The sequence below is a fragment of the Manis pentadactyla genome, chromosome X (assembly GCF_030020395.1).
Source record: "Manis pentadactyla isolate mManPen7 chromosome X, mManPen7.hap1, whole genome shotgun sequence".
NCBI lineage: Eukaryota > Metazoa > Chordata > Mammalia > Pholidota > Manidae > Manis > Manis pentadactyla.
The window spans coordinates 9,336,803-9,359,373 of NC_080038.1; the positions used below are offsets into that span (position 1 = coordinate 9,336,803).

Below are 22,571 nucleotides of genomic sequence, written 5' to 3' on the forward strand. Positions count from 1 at the left end.
TGATTGGATCTTTACAATCTCTTCCCATTTGCTCAGCTGATGACATGATTTAGCAAACTATGAGCTGAGCTGGAGCTGTTAACTTTCCTCCTTGTTACTGGCTTCCATTGGGTTCCAGTACAAAGCCTATCCAGGGAGGAAATTAGGAAAATAAGGCAGAAGGGAAACACCCACTGACTTCTCAGCTAAGACAAAAGTTGGAGAGAGTTTCATGCTTATCGGGAATGTCTCTCGTAGGGTTTTCAATGCAATTAATAGTTTTGGCCCCAAGAATTCTGGGTCCCTGTAGGAATGTTAGATCTACCACAAAGGCAGAAATAATCATGTGTGAGGCCTCTTCTCCCTAAATGAATGTGAAAAATTCACTTCACAAAGGAATCATATTCAGCAAGCCTATGATTAGGAATATCAAAATCAGGTTGTTTCCAATAGCAAACAAAATACTGTTGAATTCTGTGTTGCATGACTTTTTAAAGCTGTATTCATTTCCTCCATTTTTATTTTCTAAGTTCTCAAAATTAAACTTTTCAAAATCATAATGAAATTTCCAGATTTTCTCATTTTGATTCACTTAAATTATGCACATGTGGATTATTTTTGTATGATGAACATATTTTTGTTTGGTGAAAATATTTCCTCTTTAAAAAATAGTAATGAATAGATTCTCATTATGTTAATAAAAATATCCCATAGATCCTTTTGAGGTTTTTTCCCTCTTAATAAAGTATCAGACTTTTCAATGTTATAATTACTAAAGATTTTCATTTTGATTCTTTTACTCTGTCTTTACTTTAAAGAGTTTGTGGCATTAATCTCAATAAAATTATGTTTTCCAAAATAAAGTCTTCATGCTGGGAGAAAAATCTAAATGTCTATATGTATAATTATATCTGTGTCTCTAAATGAACTCCACGATTGGCAAAATTATGTTTCCTGTATAAAGTGTTATTTCTAAGTCAGTTGTTAGAACTCAAAACTATGTTTTATCCTTTAAAAACATGGTATTTGTGTTCTTCAATAGCCCAGAGAAGCTAGGTAATTTATTTAGCAACGAAGGTGAAATACTGTACGTTAATGGCAACATTTTAATAAAAATATGGTTATAATAATTGCAAAAGATTCCTGAATAAAATGGAATTTGATTTTACCTTTCAGCTATTGTTTGAGGAAAGGCATGTTTAATTACATGAAGATGGGAAGTCTTCAAATAACCTATGCTTGTCAACACAGCTAATGCAGAATAAATACAGAGTAAAAACAAAATATCATCCCACAGACCAGAAATATCTACTCTCAATTTGGTGTTGTTTATTTCCAAGATTGAAAGCATACCTTTCTGTAATTGAGAATACACTTCCCTGTTTTGGGTCCTGCTTTTCCCAATCATTGCTGTATTTTAACAATTTTCAAGATGGTCAGCATGGATGCTTTGTCTAATCTCACTTCAAAACCCAAACCTGTTCTTTCTTTAATATACTTGTGCCACTACTTTTTGTTTTACCTTGGCATGTATAGAATGTATAAAATGAAGCAGCGAAAGGAAAGAGAAGGGAACCAGGAGGGGAGAGAGAGAAGGAGCGTGATAGCGAGGGCGAGTCTGCGTTACGGAGCAGGAGTCGGAGGAGGGGTCTATGGGCACAAAAGATGTTGGGGAGAAAATTAACAGAATTTGGAGCAGTGATCTTTAGAACAACAGGAATTCTAGAATTAGAGCTATATGGGAATGAGCACCATTTTGTCTTACCCTACCATTTGATAAGGAGATGACTGTTTATTGAGTTGAAGGTCTTACCTAGGGGACAGAGACCGCTGGAGGCAATACTGGGAAAGGAGCCCAAATCTGTTGATTGCAGATCTTAATTTCCTTCCTTGAATTTCTGAGGTATAGAAAAATTGAAGAGCAAGAGGTTTGAACCATCTCCCTGAGGACTGAAAAAAGGAACCAGTGGAAAAGAGATGGTGGCTCAGTCAATATCCTGACATAAGGCCTGGTCAGAGCTGCCTCGGGGTTGGAAAAGGAAAGGAAAGGGGGAGCAAAGGAGCAGCTCCCAGATGCAGAGAGGTGTACACTACATGCAAGCCACTGTCCTTTTTTTTTTTTTTTAGCTCAAGGATTACTTGCTCTAGATTAGCCGAAACTCCAGACTGTATGCTACAGTATATTGTTAACCCATCCATGTCGATTAGCAAATGAAAAGATAGCAGAGTTAAACATTTGTTCATTTGATGGAAAGAGAATCAGCGCTTATCACATGATTTATTGTCTTTGAAGTAAAGTCCATCTATCCAGAGTATATAGTTCTAAAACAGTATAAAGTTTATCTTGTGGACATCAGTGTGGGTAAGAGCCCATTGTTCTCATTACTATTTCTCAACGCTCTTGCTGATGCTAGAATAAACCTAAGACCAATGCCATTGGGGAGGTGGAGTCATAGGCCAGAAGATGGGAAATAGAGAGTAAGGAGTTATAGTAAAATTCTAAAATATTTTTTTAAATTGACCAATGACTAGTTTTTCATTTGAAAAATAGAAAGCATTGCCCTGAGAGGTTGGATTTCATTATTTGAATCAGGGTCACTTTAATGTCAAATGTATTTTTGGTTTGTTTCTCAAGATTCAGACCTCAGAGATTTAAAATTTGTTTTTTAAATTTTCTTTTCTTTGCTAAGACTCACTTTGACCTTATCCTGTCCCATGGACTTGAAGAATTTTCCAATGGATGTCCAGACTTGTACAATGCAGCTGGAAAGTTGTAAGTCACCATGGTTGGAATGACTGCCTGCTTGTTTTAACCAATGACCTGGTTGTTTTAGGGTGTCATTAAGGAGACAAGACCTGTAAGACTCGTTCTCTACCTACTAACCATGCCCATGGTCCTAATGAGAGGGCAAGCAAAAGTCTGTGTGCATGTCTCATATACCCGATAGAGCATACATTATCTTCCATAGTAAAATGCCAAGTAAACTGCCCTTCCTCAAAAAAAAAAAAACCCCAAAAAACAAAAAAACCCAAGCCTGATTTAGTAAGCTTTTCTTTGAAATGAACATGTCTCCTAGGAAAATTATTAGTCATTCAACCTCTCTAATCAGAAAATTGTATTTCTTTCTATTTTATGCTCATATAGACCATCACCCCAAGGGAATTTTGGCAAGAAGGGGTAATTGATTTGAGGACAAGGTACAGGGGCCTTAGCCAGAGGGGGATGCAAGAATGAGGGGCATGAGATGATCTGGGATAAGACGCATCTCCCTTAGAGGGCACTGGCTACACAAAAGCATGCTGAAGGAAGTAGAGAAATGCTACCTATTTTGTCCCCTTTATGCCCTTGCCCTGATGCCAATGAAATCTTTGACACATGCCAGAAGTTGCTGATGCCTCCAAGGTGATGGGATTTTCAGTCAAGAGACATGACATTTTTCTGGCTTACTCTGTCCGTTTCTCTGTTTGTAAAATGCAGAGAATAAGTGCTAGTGACCTACAGAGATGTTAGGAGATTTAATGAGGCAGAGGGAGGGAGATACTTTGAACTTCTTGGTTTAAAAACTAACAGATATAAAAAGACACGTCAACTATTATTTAAAAAGAGGTAGTGACAGGGTTTCCTTCTGGTCATTTAAAATCACTATAGATTTCCCTTGAAACTTCCTGCAGATATAAACAAAATAATGAAACATCTTTGTTTTAAGACACTGTCAGGCATGATATGAAAATCGCTGACTCACAATAGACTATGTATTTGTTTATTCCCTATTGCCCCTTCTCTTGAGAAGGAGGTTGAGAAAAACATTTTCTTACATAACGATTCCTTCTTTGTATCTTCTCTACTACCCCAAACTCTCCCCTGCCTCAACCCAACATTTACTTTCTCTGTCAAACAGCATCCGTAGCTGTCCTCTGCAGCTCCTCCCAGGCTTTAAAAAATCCTATTAGTAAACACGCTTGGTCCTTGCAGGACCTGGACGTAAAGAAATCACAGAAGCAGCGATGTGATTATACATTTAGCATTTATGTGCTTATTCACTAACTTTGAATGTGAAGGGTGGGAAACACTTTAGACTTTTCTACCCTCATATTACCTCCTCCTTCCCCACCTTTGTGCCTCTTCTGCCTGCCCCAGGCTGGGGCTTCCGGGTAGCTGACAAGAACTATTATTGTGGTAGCCAGCAAGAAGCTTACCAGACAAGGATATGGGGTGTTTGGTGAGCCTCTAGTATTTATTGGAGATACCCAAGAAGTAGTCATACAGTGTTGCACTGGAAGAGACAGGGCTGGTCATTATCTCTGTGGACCATTAGTGCTTGTACAGGGTCCTATTTGTAATTCCTTACTTTCTGTGTTATTTCTGGCTTTGAATGGAAAAGGTGGTGCAAAGAAAAAAGAAAGTAGATTCCAATTAACTTCGCCATTGATTTCTGGGTAGCTTTGGTGAGTCACTATCTTGCAGTAAACAAGAATAAGGATCCATAAACTTAATAAACATGCTGAGGTTATAGCTAGCCAAGACCTCACATAATATCCCTTGCCTTTCTCACTCTCACTGTAGAATTCAAATATCACAAACAAAGGTGGAGGGGAGAGAAATGATACCTGAAGGAAGAGTCCAGCCTTCATTCCTAGGGTGCAGAAAGATCCAGAAGCACTTGACACATAATGACCTAGTTAGCAGGACCTTGGAGATTAACAGCTAATTTTGGTTTACTAAACTGATAACAATTTTAGTTTAGATGGTTCAGGAGTCATATAACAATATGACCTGACATAATAGAAAATCTGTTCTACTTCATATTAATCATTGTGATGACTGGGCCCATTTTGCAAGACACTAGCACAAACTAAATGCTTGATTTGCATATTCTGCAACTTCCTCTTAGGTTACCTGCCTAGAGCCTTCCCCACTTGCTAAAGTAACTGAGGGTTGATCGTAAGGACTGACAATATCAGCCTTCTGAAAACAAAGCTAATAGACCCTAAGAGAGGGGCCAAGTTTGTAATGGGAATGTTCTAGGCAGGCCTACGATGAATTGATTCTCATGAAAAAAAAAAAAAGAATACTTTTCATTTGAAATACTAAGACTGCTACCATCAATTGGATGGTCTTAGTGGATTGCCACAGACACAGCTCTTTCAAGTAAAGACAGTCTCCAAGGGATTTTTATGTTTGTTTACTTGTTTGTTCTTCAGAAAGATTTAGCAAATAAAGAAGGCAGAAGAAAATGGACTTTTTAGGTTCCATTCTCTCATTACACAGAAAAACCTCATTCAGAAATAGCTTGCTGTCTTCAACTTCTTTGGCCCAATGACATGTAGTTGTGATGATTGCAGCCCTTCTATTTAAAATGTTCTTGAATTGATTATGTGTCTGCTTTAGAAAATGTCCTTGTTTGTTTCTTCACGTGGCTAGACTTTCAAGCTTTCTTGGAAAGATGCATTCAATTTTTCACTATGATTTGTTTACTCCAGTTGGGTACACAATGAATGACTTGATATTTGAGTGGTTAAGTGATGGTCCAGTTCAAGTTGCTGAAGGATTGACCCTACCCCAGTTTATTTTGAAAGAAGAGAAGGAACTTGGCTACTGCACAAAGCACTACAACACAGGTCAGTTTTCTTTCAGCTGCTAACCCCAAGTGGGCTCCACCTGCAGCGTGGGGTGATAAGGTATCATAGCTGCATAGTTATCAAGAAAATGGAGCTACAAGGCACGGACCTGGGCTTGGCTCAACACCCCCTCGATAGATAAAATGCCTGTATCCTCTGGAATAGGTCCTTGAGCACAACAGATAATTTCACCAAAAAGGAGAGAAGGAAAGAGATATGGGAATCTTTTGCTGTTCTCTTATTGACCATCTGCTGTCAAATGAGTCTAAGAAAAGGCATATGAGACCTTGGAAGCAGTGCAGGAAGCATATAAATTCTGGCCTGTTCCTGGCATCCACGTGTGACATTGGATCCTCAGGTCAATTTGTACTCTCTGCCCTAGTGGAGAAGAGGAATAATAACACAGGTCTTTGTAAATCCAGAAATCCAGCTGCTGTACTCTCTAGTCCTAGACAGAAAAAGGAGTCTGGGTGAAAATCAGCTGGCAGGAAATCAGTTGGCTCTCAAGTCATGCACTGTCAGTAGTACTGACAGGCACATGGGATGGGGGGAGAATATGAGGCGATAGCTACAAGTGGGCATCTGGTGTTACTTGGAAAATTATGCCTGCCCAGTAAAGTTGATGGCTTTTCCTACAAAGGTCCTGGTTTCTGATGCCACACAAGCTGATCATGCACAGGCAATTGAGACATGATGGTTTATTCAGTGACGCTCCAGGTCCCTTGCTGAGTAGAATGGTCAATGAACACTTGTTGCAGAAATCAACAGGATTTTCTATGAAGTAGCTAAAACCTGATTCCAAGGTGTTCTTCCTGACCAAGAAGAATCCAACTCTCTAATTTGTGTGGACTAAGTCAAATTAAGTTCTGGGGTTCTAACTTCAAGCCAATTAAAGAGAAAGAAAAGTGGCAAGGAGCAGGAACATCTGTCTCTTAATAGCATGTTAAATGTTTTAATATCTTTATATGTACTCCTTTTTATAGGCAATATAACAGTATGAACAGACGCTAGGAATATTCTAAACATCCCCAGGCAATTACTCAGAAGGCTAGGAAATTTTCACAGTGACTAGATTATATATATATGGCTTATACAAATGTATATTTTTCTTGCTATTGATAACACAAAGATAGCTACACAATTATTCAAGTACTTTGGGAGCCCCATGTGAACTCTACACTTTTGGAGGAAATGGTTTCAACTATTACATATTATGTGTTATATATTATATGCTGTATAGTATAGGTTACGCATCTATATGGTAGGTTATATATTGTACACTCTTTATTACATATTAGAACCCCACATGTGAATATTTTATTTCCATTGGTAAATTTATGAGTCTTACAAATTCCAAAGCTCTGTTTAAATAATCAAGCTGCAACAAGCACAAATTTGGAAAACTAAATATGCCACGTGGTTTTGGTCCAGTGACTCTTTAGATCACTCATTCTCATACTATCATTTTCATGACTTTGAAAAGAGTTGAATTGGTTATATGTTTTATGCAATCTTCCAAATCTATCCGTAATACTCTTTAAAAAAAATAAAAATAAAGTGGGAGGCTGGAATGGGAAAGATAAATTGGAATTGGATTTTAAATTATCATTTCCTGCTTCTAGGAAAGTTTACCTGCATCGAGGTCAAGTTTCATCTGGAACGTCAGATGGGATATTATTTGATCCAGATGTACATCCCCAGTCTGTTGATTGTCATTTTGTCCTGGGTCTCCTTTTGGATAAATATGGATGCAGCCCCTGCCAGGGTTGCACTGGGCATCACCACGGTCTTAACGATGACCACCCAGAGTTCAGGTTCCAGGGCATCTCTGCCAAAGGTAAGAAATCTCCTCACTTGATAACTGATTGGAGAGGTTTGTCAAAGGACTGGTGGGCTGGAGAATTCTGTGAAGGCAGAAATGTTTGCCATCCTATGGCACTGTTGGAGATGCAAATGCAGGATGAGAACAAAGATCTGAGTTTGAGAGAATTAGAGCTCGGAGGACATGGGGGATCTTCACAATTAGATCATTTAGGGGAAAGGGAAGTCAGAGCTGAGAGAGGAGAGGAATGAGCAGAGGTAGAAACGAGGCTCAGGAATTCTGCCTATGAAGCCATTGAGTGCTTTTGACCTCATGTTGTTTATGAAGCCATGCAGCCATGAAGCTTGCAGGAATTAGAGCAAGATTGATGCAACTTGTGCTATATTATCAAGTATTCATTGGTGAGGCTATTGCGATTCATATACTCGGTGAAGTCATCTACAATAATAAAAGTCTGAATTAAGTTCCTGGAAGTTTGCACAGAAAAGCCACATCAATGAGTATATATAAGAAATGAATGTATAATGTTAGGGTGTAGCAAATCAGATACGTGAATCTTTGCTATGCCTTAATTTACCTTAATGGCTGATCTACCACTATTTTCAAGTAACACAGTTACCTAGAGAAGGAACATTGGAGTCATCCAGCATGGTGAAAATTCCAGCAACTGTGGCAGGTTGACAGAAAAGTGTGGGGTGGATATCAGGGACACAAATAATAATCTATAATGGCTGCATTATCTATTTTTATGTAAGGCAAGCCCTCTGTATTTGTAAATATTGCTTAAGCAAGTAATGACAAATGTCCTGTCTGTGAAATGCCCCAACACCCCATAAATGAGACTGTGTATATTTCCCCCTTTCACTGAATACATTGAACTGTTGGCTTCAATTTTCCAGGAGTATGAGTTCAATTTAGCATTCAGTATACACTGTCTCATACTCCAAAACCCAGTTCCAGAAAATAATTGAGATGTAATCCCGTATCTCTGCTGGCTTCAGCTTATGTTCAGTTGTGCTGCATTTGACATGATGGGAAATGTTAGATCATGTTCCACATTATCTCCTGTATTGGAAGATAAGGTGACATATGGAGGAGGTCTGTGGCTATAATAAGGTGCACTGAATACTGGGACAATAGTTATACAAACTTTTCAAGTTCCATGCCTCCAAAGATAAATTGGATTTTGTATGTTAATGGAGAACAGAAGAGATCTTTCTCTGATACTTTATTTTCTAGAATAACAAATAGTACGGAATACCTGCATTGTATTTCTATTGGAATACAGATAACAAAAGTACTAACAGCTTTTTTCCAGCTACATAATCACAAATCAATTTTACATAATAGAAATTCGAATCCGCTGTGTCCCCTCCTAAATAGGCTCGTTTGCTTGTTTCTTGTTGGTTACTACTCCCATCAGTAGATGCTATGCCATCAAACCTCAGGATACACAGAGATGTATTTTACAATTTAATAGTATTGGTGACAAATTGTAAGCAGATAATGTCACAACATAAGACATTTAGCCTCCAGCCACTCATTGCTATGAAAACAGGCATTCATTTTCAGAATGGGAGCTTGAGTTTTGACAAATTTGTTATTCATTCTTATTAGCTATTATGATTCTGTATCAGTGGTCAAAACTATTGCTAAATAAATGGTCACTCATCAGTGATCTTTGTATGTGAAGGCAATCAGGAACTGAGATAAACCAAAAGAGGGTATAATCAAAAATCATTTTATACTTGGCTCTGAGCTCACAGCAGGTTTAATTCCCTATGTATATTTTTCTTGGGTTATTATTAAACATGCTTGGCCCTCAACTGACTGTGGGGAGATGTGACTCATATGGATGACAGTGAGAAAGGAAAATGGGATAAAAAGTGAGTCATGGAAGATAAAGAATTTACCATACACTTACACACACACACACACACACACACACACACACACACACACACACACTCATTTTAATTTATATACACTGCAGTCCCTAAGCAGATGCTTACACTATGTTAATTGTACAGTTGCTTCAGGGCCTATGGCAACACCCTTTACAGAGCAGGCATGCACATTGCACTTTAAAAATAACACATGCTTGTTAGAGAAAGATACAAAACACAGAAAATACATTAATGTTAACCATCCAGTAAATAACTGTTAAGACTTTAGTGTATTTCCTTCCAGCCATTTTTTCTATGCACATCTATAGGCAAGCCCATACACATGCGCACACAAAAAATTGAGATCAAACTTTTTTAGTTTTATACTATGTGTCATTTCCCACAGCATTACAAATCTAACATGAATATAATTTGCAATGACTTAAGAGTCTATCTGATGTATTAACCATCATTTATTTTATTATCTTTGATATTCAGGATTTTTTTTGCTTTTCTAAGTGTGATTATTATAAATATATTTGTATATGAGTGTTTGTGTATCACTGTGTTCTAAAAGCTATATGTGTATATTTAAAAAAATCTTATTTTGCAATGCAAAAAAGAAGAAACTGAGGATGATTAGAGTGAATGACAGATGATCTATGGGAAGATGCCCAGTGGGATGTATGTTCCAGTCAGGCAAAAACCTGGTCTTGTTTGTCATGTAAACTTCAGCACCTGGAACAGCGTGGGGCTTAGACTAGATGATCAATAAATCCTCATTGAATGGATAAATAAATTATTAATTCAAATAGCCACGTTCCCCCATGCGAGACCATGTAGAAGATAAAATAGACTTGAAGCAGAATCTGTAGGCAAAAGTTTTATAGAAAAATATTAGGGTTTAATATATGGAAGAATCTCATAATAATATAATAATATGACATATGCTCTAGAGGAATGGAATTTCTCTAGAAGAGTATGTCTCCCTTTCCAGAAGTTCTCAAGTAGACTTTGGCAAGTTGAGCACATATCCACGAAGATATGTTTTTGAAAAACAGGTAGGCCTGGATTTAAATCTTAGAGCCTTCACTTCGTTTAGCCTCTCTAAGCCTGTGTCTTCATTTCTAAAATGAGAATATTATCTACCCCTTTCAAAAATGAAATGAGTAAGAGATTAGGCATCGCCTACATATTATTTAACCCAGTTTTTGTAGATGGTAGTTTTTGGAGACTTGAGTAATTCATTCTGTTTATTTTTGTTGTTATTAGCCCCTATCCATGTGTAATAGATAGGACTGCTCCATGGGACAGGTGGCTGCATTAGAAGTCTCACAAAGGGCCTTGTGAATATACAACACCATGTCTTTAGATGGCCCGTTATCTGTTCATAGTTATGCTGCCAATGAGATGAACCAAAGTTTACATATGTGTCTGTGTACACGTATGCATGTGTTTTTCATAGGTAGGCAGTTTATTGAATGGGTTAAGCTCTAGAGGGTCTGAATAAGCAATGGCTCTATTTTTTTCAATCACTACCATCAAGTAGCCTCAGTTGGCTGTTTTCCTTGCCTCCAGAGGAGACTTCAGAAAGATTCCATTGGTTCTCATGTCAATACTATATGCCATGTCATCAGATCCATAATGAACAAATGTGTATTTTGCAATTTAAAGACAACTGAAGTATTGGTGATAAATACTTTAGGACAGCATTATCAGATTTCTAAAAAACCATCTAGCCTGAAACAAAACTTCATTCTCATACCCAATTCAATGTTCTGTCCCTTCCTTGCGCCCAGCTCAGGCCTGACCTTTGGTTTGAAGCTGCGCGGCACGGTGGGCACACTGTCTGTTCCTTCACAGCAACTCCCCTTGCTTTTCCAATTCTCTTCTCCACTCCTCTTGCTGACTTCATGACTATTGAGGGCTGAGGTGAAAGGGTAGATGGAAGAAAGTTGTATATGACTGACACTATTGTGTTCTAACTTTTAACTTCTCTAATGGCAAAGCTCCCAATGCCAGCTTTCTTGTAAACTGAACTTGAGTTCTTTGGAGATTCCTGGAGGTCCCACACACTACACCATTCCTGGATGAATAATATACTCTCTGGCTGATGTCTTATAATCCCCTCTTAGCTGCTGCCTGCTGGCATATATCTCCTTTAACGTCTTACTCCCAGAGTCTCCTTACTCAAGTAGACAGCACTCATGCTTGACATGTTTTCAAGATGATTCACATCTGGCTATCTTCCACACCATTTATTTGGCCCACCAAGAACATGCATTCTTGTCTTGTTAAATAGTGGAAATGCGATTTAACTCTCAATCTAACTTTATCCCACCAATCTTGGATGTTCCAGCTAGTCTACAGCCTTTAGAATTTATCCAGGTAGGAAACAAGTATTATATATGTTTCCATATAAAACCCACACTACTGAGGACCTATGACTGGTTTTCCTAAGAACTCTTCTGCATTCTGATCCAGGGGCAACTTGGAATTTCAGCAGCTTAGCACATATATGACATGTGAAAGAGATGAAGTCTCTTCTCTTACTTGGGTAGGAATAAATGCCTTCTCCCCATCTTTAGGAGAGTAAGGAAAAATGCCACAGCACTGTCAATATCCACAAATTCCATTACTTCAATTAATTCTTTTCAAATATCTAGACTTCCATAATAATACAAGGTGTTGGGTGGAATGGTCTCTAGATAGCATTTGCTTTCTTCTAGAAAGTCCTATATCCTGCATGCACATGTATAGTCTTCCTTCAGTGAGGTTTTCATTGAAATTCTGAGATAAGAATATCCCATTCCCATACTTTTACACTTATAAACAAAGAGACTTAATTTTAGAGTTTTACCGCTATGAGGACAAGGACTCCACTGATTTTGTCCATGTTTACATACCCACCACTTAGCACAACACCTGGCTCTTAGTAGGTGCTCAGTGAAGAGTCAGTTAGTGAATGAATAAATAGTGCTAAAAAGACTTGTAGTCAAGTGGCATTCCAAGCATAATTTAATTGGCAGTTCATTTGTCCATTCATTTATTCAACTAACATTTATCGAATGTCTTCTCTGTGCTACTCATTGTGCTAGGGGCTGGGGAAATCAAAGATAAATAAAACATAGTCCCTACCATCAGGGGCTTGTAATCTGGTATGTTAGAGACAAACACTTGGAAGGGTTGGTGATTACTGAACAATGTGGAATATTAAGAACATCAAGGAGGATACCTAACTTATTAAATGGAGGAGGAAGATATGGAGGGGAAGAGTGGGAGAGAAGGAGAGAAGTAGAGAGCCAGAGAAGGAGGGAGAGAAGGAGCAGTGTTACGAAAATGGCCTGAAGGAGGGAGCCTGAGCTGAATCTACGAAGCAGCCCAAATAGGCGAGGTAGGAAGTGATAAAGGTCATTCTGGGCAATGAGGCCTTCCTATTTGTAATATTTGGTCTACACGTATAAAATAAGCTTTTCTAGAAGACAATCTGGGCATGTTTCCAACATGCTTCACAAATTTTAAACTCATTTCAAGTAAGAAACTTGTGTTTATTGATTCCAAGTTAATTTCCTGCCTTCCTGCCAACCAGTTTTCGTGGTTTCTGTTTTGTTTGGTCTGGTTTTGTTTGGTTTGATTTGGTTTTTCAGAGGTTCAATCTCTTCCCTAAATATGGGAAAATGAAATACCAGCATGATACCTGTTTCATAGGTACCTTCCCATTTGAAGCTGTAAAACCAGATTTTTAAATATACCTCTTTGCCAGCCTTCCAAGAAGCTGTTGTGCTGGTAACATTCTAACTGTTGAGAGCATAAAAACCCTAGAGGCAGACTAAAGCCTGGGTGTATTGTTGTCTTTCCAACTCACAGGAAAATACCGAGATGAATTGAATAGAAGGCTATGAAACATCAGGCAGGCTTTGAGTGTGGCCAGTGTCAAACATTTCTTTTCCTTTACTTTGAGTTTGTTATTATAGCTGAATGATTTGCAGTCACTCCTCAGTGTGTCTTGAGTCCTCATTTGTGGCTGCAGTCCAGAGACTGCAGAGATGAGAGTGAGTGTTGGTAGGGGACAGTTGGGATGACATGAGTGTGCAGGTGACTCTGACAGGTCCAAAACCATCTCCTTGGAGCAAGGATCCAGGGGCATTATCTTTAGCCATTATTAACTGAGATGCCCTATTTCTTATGTAAGGAAATTTCCCCTTACTTTTCAGCCATCTGGTCAACCAATAGCAGCTGGACTATTTCAAGCAGCTGCCAAACTCAGGACAGTTTGGAACTTAAAACAAAAGAGGCCATAGTCCTGCCATATTTAGTCTTTCTTTATTCTCCACAAAAAATGTTTCTATCTAGAGACTGCAGTAAGAAAAACTATGAAAGCAGTAAAACTGATACCCACAAAAGTTTTGAAATAAGGATTTGTTTGGATGTCTGTTTTAACTCTAAAAAATAAAGATAATTGCTCCTTGAATCAGGTACCTCTCTGGATAACTGGGATGAATTTCCTAAGTCAGACTGGTATTTCTGAAAGAGGATGGGAACACTTTTGTTTCGTAAAATCAAGATTTTACTAAGTTATAGGGTAAAAGTTTGAAAAGAAAGAAAGCCACACTTTGGCAAATTGATCTGCAGGCCTGCTTGCTTTAACCAGATGCCTGCATATGTTGGGGGAGACTTTATAAAGTTTCCCTTCTGACATTTCCTGAGCCACAGCAAACTGAAGAGCTGTTGATGTAGTGACTGTGAGATAAAAATATACAAAGAGATGATGTGTGTGAATTCTCTTGGGACAGAGCTAGAGCACCATTAGAACTTCAGTTCAGGCATGTTGCTGGCAGCCTTTCAGGGAAACTGATGGTGGGAGAGACTACCCAGGCTGTGCTTCTGCTCAAGTTCTCATGAGGCTCATGAATCGTTTTGGGATAGCATTTTGAGGTTCAAGATTATTTTGCACTGTCTTCCCATTTCACTAAAATGGGTAACTCCATCTGGGCCATACAGCCTAACTGCCCATCCTTCTTATAAATGCTACACAGTGAGGAAAAAGTGAACTATTATGGAGCACATGCTACATACTCTGGGTATAAGACATGACAAAACTTCTGTCCTTAAGAAGACTAGCATATACGTAAAATAGATTATAATTCAGTAATGTAAGGGTAATGGGGTAGATTTTTTACAGAAGTGGCTGTAATAATTCCCTTCTCTAAATCTATCAGCCTTTGGGTTATAGCTCCCTCCCACATTCACTGTCAACCTGACCACGTGACTTGTCTTGGCCAATGAGATAATGGCAAATGCGACATAAACAAGAGACTTGAGAAATGCTTGCATACTGTAGCTAGCTTTCTCCTGCTGCTCTTGGGATCCTTTGAACACCACTATGTGAATAAGCCCAGGCTAGCCTGTTGAATGATGAGAGATACATGGCCCAGTTATCTCAATTACCAAGATGATAGCCCGAAACTGCCACTTCCTTGCTCAGTGCTCCAGGCACACTGGCCTCCTTACTGTTTCCTGAATATGCCAGGCACATGCTATCACTCCCAGGCCTTTGTAATGACTGTTCTCTGTGCCTGGATTGCTCTGCACTGATAGCCACATGACTAACTTCTCCAGGTTTTCCATCTTCATTCAGATCTTACCTTCTCAATAAAGCCTGTTGTGGCCTTTATCATCTCACCCATGCCCTCATCAACACCTTGACCCAATGCAGCTTTTCAGTATTTTTTGTTTCCTCACCTATTTTATTACCTTACAGCAACACTATGATTTATATCTTACTCAATTATGGATTCTATTTATTGTATATTATCTGTTTCCCTTAGCTTGACCTTGAGCTCCTTCAGGAAGGCAAAGATCTTTATCTGGCCTACTCTCTATAACAGCATCTAGCCTACAGTATATGTTCAATAAATGTTTGTTGATTAAATGAATGTACATCTCTCAAGTCTAGTCATTAAGAAAAATCCATCTAACTCTTCTCTAGGAGATGAAAGGAAAAAATGTGAACCCACATATCCAGGGCTCATCTTTCCTTAACTGACTATTCTTTGCCGCAGAGAATCCCAGCTGCCTACATTATGTCACTCTAACATAATTATTTTGTAAAGCTTCATTTCTCTATCTCAAGTAGTGTTATATCCACTTTGCTTTGATAGCTATTTCTTAAAGAGCAATCTAACCAAAGAAATAATAATAATAATAAAGCAATGGTTTAGATGAGAAGGCATCCGGACGGGCTATTTTTATCTGTTTTGCTTCCTCAGCACTGCCACAGCTGATTTGGGGGTTTCACAGCATGCCCACACAAGGGTCCATTTTCCCTTCTTGGTCCTCCAGTCTTGTTTGGATGCAAGTGTATTCCTTGAATTCTGATAAAAGCAGCTTAGGGGTCTCTTCATCTGAGCGCTCGACAGCCACTCTGGGCCAGAGGTGCAGCCCCATATTTTTCCAAAGGGCCCCAAACCTCAGAAGATAGCCTCTTTTCTTTCCCTAACAAAAACCAAGTGGGTTTTTGTTTTCCTCCAATTTTAACGTGTTATGAAAGCTATCTACGATTTGAACCTAACGATTGTTTTGGACTGCATCTAGGACTTGAGAGGCCATGACCTCCAATCTGAAGCGAACTGCTTGGTATGTCTAAAGCAAACAATTTTCCATCCCTCACCAAAGCAAGGGCATGACCCCATTTGGTTTTCCAAATCAACTATGCTTAGTGAAACTAGAACATAAAATATTTTCCAAACTACACATAAACTGATCTTATAAAATCCTAAATTTTTGTGTTGTGAGCAGAAGAAGGGGGCTTCAGCAATCCTGTTAAGGATGGGAAAACTGACACTGTGAAGATGAATTCACTTCCCATTTTTTAAGATCTGGTTGAAGTGGATGCCATTTCTCACATGAAGCCCATCAAATGTAAAGGGCCTCTCTCTCCCTTGCCTCCATGGTAGTTTGTCTTTTATCAATCATTGCATTTGGACTTATAGCTTAGTGATCATGGCCCAGGTGTACTTGCTCTTACACATGGCGACCTTCTTGAAGGAAGGACCATATATTGTTCAACTCTGCATGACCCATGTGACTTATATAGAAGAGGCCCTCAGTAGCTCTTGTTGAAGTACTATAAGAGGACTGTGTTCAGTGGTTCCTGATGTTCTGTGATCAGAGTAAGAGTTAATGCTGGAGTGCAGTTGGCTTGATGAGGAAGTGTCACTAAAGCAGGAGGTCTCAACCTTTGCTGCACATTAGAATCAGCTAAGAAGATTTGAAAGCTTTCCCAGACTCCACCACAGACAAATTAAACCGAACTTTCTGGCAGTAGAATTTTTTTTAAGTTTGCCCAGGTGATTTTAATATGCAGCCAGAGCTAAGAACTGTGGTTCTAAATTTTATTATTGTCTGGGGAAGTCTTTTCAACATATTTATCATGTGTCAGAATACATATTCATTTAAACTTCACAACACTGTGAACTAGATACTATTATTGTCTTCACTTTGTACATGAGCATACTAAGGCATGAAGGGGTTAAAATAACTTGCTCAAGTTCACAAACAGCTAGACCTTGAACTCGGGCAGTCTGTCTCTGAGTTGCATGATTAATCATATGCCGCACTTCCTTTCACAGTTAACAGCTATTGAGTTCCTTCTACATGCCTGGCAGTGTGCTAAACCCTTTACGTAGGTTATCTTACAGCAAACATATGAGGTAAATACTATTTTGCATCACCTCAGTTTACAGGTAGGGAAACTGAAACATAAAGAGGTTAAGCAATTGGCCCACAGTTATGCTTCTAGCAAGTGAAGAACCAAGATTCAAACCACTGGTCAATTCAAATCCTCCCAAGGGAAGAACTGAAAATTTTAAGTTCCATCACATTGTCCGTGCCATGCTAATTACAGGTGGAAGTTTTTGACTGTGAGATAAGTTATTTTTAAGGCTCTGAAATCCCTGTCTTTGGCTGTGTATATTGCATTCACTGTGTATTATATGCAGTTGGCATCTTCGTTCATCATTCTGATGAAGAGACAATGCTTGCCTGATTGCCCTTTCTGTTTCATAGTCTGAGTAACTTAGAATGGTTCCTGAGGCTTTCATTACACATTCCTCCTCAGCAGACTTTCTAACTGAACTCAGCTGCTGTTTATTGCTTCGATCAGCTACAGCCATTTTAACCATCATTTCCATCAACTCACATGTGTGATTATGTTAAGAGACCAACCAAGTATAAGCCATTGCCCATCAGTAACAACTAAAAGGTTGAACAAAAGCAGACTGGATGACCATCAACAATAAAATGATTAAATACATTGTGGCCTGTTCATACAATAAAATACTAGATGGAAATAAAAATGTAAGCACTGCAGTCACACATAACAGAGATGACTCCTGCAAATTTAATGTTGAAGAAAAGTTAACAGCACAAAAAATATTCACAGACAAAATTAATCTGTTGGGTTCAAACTAGAGTTATGGTTGGATTTGGGAGGTAGTGAGGGACTAGTGATTGGGAGGTACTATGAGGGGTTGAGCTTCAAGAATTAATTAATGCTCCATTTCTTGACTTGGGTGGTGGTTATATGGACCTGTTCATTTTGTGATGACTCATTGAACAATACAGTTGTGAGTCTAGTTTTTTCTTTTTTGCAATATGAAGGGGATATTTTGGTTATAAAAAGATGAATAAAGGTTGCTTGGTAAAGCAAATAAATACAGGTTTCCTAAATACACATTTTTTGAATAATAAGTAACATTTTGGCAGAAGCCCATTTTTTTATCTTAGTACTTTCATTTTTTAAAATTTTGGTATCATTAATATACAGTCACATGAGCAACACTGTGGTTACTAGATTCTCCCCATTATCAACTCCCCACCACATACCCCATTACAGTCACTGTCCATCAGCCAAGTAAGACGCTGTAGAGTCACTACTTGTTTTCTCTGTGCTATACTGCCTTCCCGTGCCCCCTGCCCCTCCGCCTACATTATGTGTGCTAATTGTAATGCCCCTTATTTCCCTTATTCCTCCTTTCCCACCCATCCTCCCCAGTCCCTTTCCCTTTGGTAACTGTTAGTCCATTCTTGGGTTCTGTGATTCTGCTGCTGTTTTGTTCCTTCAGTTTTTGCTTTGCTCTTATACTCCACAGATGAGGGAAATCATTTGATGCTTGTCTTTCTCCACCTGGCTTATTTCACTGAGCATAATACCCTCTAGCTCCATCCATATTGTTGCAAATGGTAGGATTTGTTTTCTTCTTATGGCTGAATAATATTTCATTGTGTATATGTACCACATCTTCTTTATCCGTTCTTCTACTGATGGACATTTAGGTTGCTTTCATTTCTTGGCTATTGTAAAGAGTGCTGTGATAAACATGGGGGTGAATAAGTCTTTTTCAAACTGGGCTGTTGCATTCTTAGGGTAAATTCCTAAAAGTGGAATTCCTGGGTCAAATGGTATTTCTATGTTTAGTTTTTTGAGGAACCTCCATACTGCTTTCCACAATGGTTGAACTAATTTACATTCCCACCAGCAGTGTAGGAGGGTTCCCCTTTCTCCACAACCTCACCAACATTTGTTGTTGTTTGTCTTTTGGATGTTGGCCATCCTAATTGGTGTGAGGTGATATTTCATTGTGATTTTATTTTGCATTTCTCTGATGATTAGGGATGTGGAGCATTTTTCATGTGCCTGTTGGCCATCTGAATTTCCTCTTTGGAGAATTGTCTGTTCAGCTCCTGTGGCAATTTTTTAATTGGCTTATTTGTTTTTTGTTTGTTGAGGTACATGAGTTCTTTATAGAATTTGGATGTCAACCCCTTATTGGATCTGTCATTTATGAATATATTCTCCCATACTGTAGGATGCCTTTTTGTTCTACTGATGGTGTTCTTTGCTGTACAGAAGCTTTTTAGTTTGATATGGTCCCACTTGTTCATTTTTGCTTTTTTCCCCCTTGCTTGGGGAGATATGTTCATGAAAAAGTTGCTCATGTTTATGTCCAAGAGATTTTTGCCTATGTTCTCTTCTAAGAGTTTTATGGTTTCATGACTTCCATTCAGGTCTTTGTTCCTTAAGTATTTTAATAAAGAAGTTTAAAAAACCCAGATTGCACCAATAATGAACAAACAATAGAGAATACTCAAACCTTTAGGTAATTTCCTCTTCTCTCCCTTTTTAAAATAAAAATAACAAAAGCTGATATTTATTGTTTCTAGCTAGATTCAAGACCTGCTACTAAGTGCTTTTCATTCATATGTTATTTAATCCTTTTAACAACCCTATGAGCTAGATACTATTGGTCCCATTTTATAGATAAGTAACTTGAGACTCAAGGTTATACAACTAATAAGTGCCAAAGCCAGAATTCAAATTTATCTGGACACTCAGCACTCTTCCTTTTTCACTATCCTACTCTACCTTGCACTTTATAGTCATGTCCCTTCAGCTTTTAAAGTGCATGTCCTTTATGCCTGTTGCAGTCTATCTGCTTGAGGGATGATTAATGGGATTCAAAGTATTCAGTCTTCAGATTCCTTCCATATTCTTAAATTATGATTCACAGTTTTGAGTGATCATAATGGATTTTCCATCTAGTTTGGACTTCTCCCTGGAAGAGTCCCACCCTTTATTTTGCTTCCCACTGCTATTTTCTGCTCACTTCCTAAATATTATTTTCTTGTGGAAAGGGAAATTAACAGCTTTCTGTCATTGGGGAGAATCTGAAAGTACAAGATAGTAAAAAGACACTAGTACATAATAATGTTTCTTGCCCTATGTAACCCTAATTAACACATCCCTAAAAAAGGGAATTAACATTTTGTAACTGGCTCATATAGAAGACCATTCCCCTCTACCCATAAATTTTATTCTTGGTTCCAAACCACCTGCAAGGATTTCTCTTTGTGTGAAACTCCATAGAGGTATGGTCTGCAAATATGGAAATATGTGTTATAGAATTAGTCTTTGGTCATTCAGTTTATTTAATATTCACAGTATGTTCTGCATTCTAAGACATACTTTTTCTTATTTTTGCAGCTCTGAGTTTGGGTTGCAGATTAAAATTGAAGGTAAATCAGAGTTTAATTAGAGAAATTTTCCTTTCTTAGTGGCATGTAAAATAATGTTGAATCTTAACAAACACTGGCATCTTAGATTTGATGAACTACGATACTGAACTTCTAGAGCCAGCATTATGCTTGGCACTGGACATATAGAAGTGAGTAAAACAGACAGACACGCTCCCAGCCCTCAGAGAGCTCACATCCTACTGGAGTAACAAATATTGAGCATGTAACTGGCCAATAATGCTTGTTAAGAAGTCATCCTTGGTACTTTTCCAAGGGCCAGAGAAGGTTTTCCCCAAGGATGTGAAGTCTGAGTGGGACTTGAAAGCTAAGTAACAGGTGCCTAGATGAAGGTGGCAGAGGATGATGCCAGAGGAAGAAAGAGTTGGTGTATAGGATTTGAGGTTGGAAAGAGACAGTAAACTTCAGGGAATTCGAAAGAAAGAAAAAAGTGGCTAGTACATGGAGAACTAAGAGAGGTGGCAAACACAAAGGCACCCAGGTCACACAGTGCCTCCTAAGCCTTGGTAAGATGTTTGAGTGTTCTTATCATGGGGACATAACATGATCTGTCTTTTTAGAAGGGCCATGATGACCATTGCATGGAGTAGGATTTGAGAGGGGCCAGGGTGGGCACAGGGAGGCTAACTGGGAAACTATACAGTAACAAGGGAGAGATGACTTGGATAGGCTGTGAGGAACAATAGAAAGCCTCCTCCACAAAGCAGTGCGAGCACAAGCAGCCCTGATTTGCGCTTACACATCAAAGAAGAGTGTCATTTGGTGCTGAAGCATACTTCCCCATTCAAGGTTATTGTCAGAGCACAGTGGATTGAGTAGTGCCCATCTGAACCAAAGCAGTGTGAGAGTCCATTGCCTGGGGTTGGAATCAACACGTAATAGTAACTGCAGCCCCACTTTTGGGACACCACCAGCTGTAGGTTCATGACCATTAGCCCTTGGCAGAAAACCCTAACCAGAGGTTTCTTAATTGGGATGTTTAGACCATTTACATTTAATATGATTGCTGATATGGTTAGGTTTAAATCTACCATTTTATTATGTGTCTCCTATTTGTCCTATCTGTTCTTTGACCTTTTTCCTCTTTTCCTACCTTCTTTTGGATATAGTACTTTTTATTGTTGTATATAATATCCTTGGTTGGCCTGTTGCCCATACTCTTTTTGTGCTTTTTTGTGCGTGGTTGCTTTAGGGTTTATAATGTGTGTATATATATATATACATATATATACATGTCTACCTTCAACTAATATTATATTCTCTCACATAGTATAAGAGCCCTACAAAGAAAACTTCCATTTCATCTTTCATACCTTTTGTGCTTGCTGTTGTCATATTTTATTTCTGTATGTATTACAATCCCCACACTTCTTTATTATTTTTGTTTAAATAATTATCTTTTAAGTGATTCTAATATTTGAAAAGTATCTTGTATATTCACCTGTATACTGACCATTTCCAGGGTGCTTCATTCATTGGGTAAATACATAATTCCATCTAGAAGCATTTTTCTTTGCCTGTGATAATTCTTTTTAACATTTCTTCTAGTACAAATCTGCTGGTGATGAACTCTCTCAACTTTTGTATGTTTGAAGTCTTTCATTCAAATTTGGTTTGGAAAGATATTTTTACTGAATATAAAATACTACATAAGCATTCAGAAAGTCCAATCAGTACTTTAAAGATGTTGTTCCATTGTTTTCTCATTTGCACTGTTTCCAATTTTAAAATCTGCTCTTTTTATCCTGTGTACATAATGTATCTTTTTTTCCTTGGTCATCTTAACTATTTTCTTTTTATCCCTAGTTTTGAGTAGCTTGATTATGATGTACCTTGACATAGTTTTAACTTTTATTGTGCTTGGGGTTTGTCATTCTTAGGGGTTTAACATTCTTAGATTTATAGATTTTGGAAACAAATTTGGAAAATTTTTATCCATCAGGTTTTCAAATAAATTTTCTGTATGACCCCCCACCCCTGCCATCTCCTCCCCTGCAGAAATTAAATTACATATATTAGACCACTTGATCTTGTTACACAGCTCACTGAGCCTCTGTTCTTTTTGTGATCTTTTCTCTCTGTGTTTCATTTTAGTTTCTATTGTCATATTTTCAAATTTATTAATTTTTTTTGTAATGTCTAATCTGCCACTAATCCTAATCCAGTGTATT

General features: G+C 38.2%; 2 protein-coding genes across 4 annotated transcripts in view; one reads left to right on the forward strand and one right to left on the reverse strand.

Moving 5' to 3' along the window:
• The window catches only part of FANCB (FA complementation group B), a 359,567-nt gene that overhangs the window by 140,759 nt on the left and 196,237 nt on the right, over window positions 1-22,571 (reverse strand). The window lies entirely within an intron of this gene.
• GLRA2 (glycine receptor alpha 2) overlaps window positions 1-22,571 on the forward strand; it is a 185,758-nt gene that overhangs the window by 78,725 nt on the left and 84,462 nt on the right. For all 3 annotated transcript variants that reach the window (XM_036912948.2, XM_036912945.2, XM_036912947.2), the window contains exons 5-7: window positions 2,670-2,752; window positions 5,461-5,598; window positions 7,221-7,435. In XM_036912948.2, coding sequence (XP_036768843.1) covers window positions 2,670-2,752; window positions 5,461-5,598; window positions 7,221-7,435 — 436 coding nt within the window. The remainder of the gene's footprint in view (window positions 1-2,669; window positions 2,753-5,460; window positions 5,599-7,220; window positions 7,436-22,571) is intronic.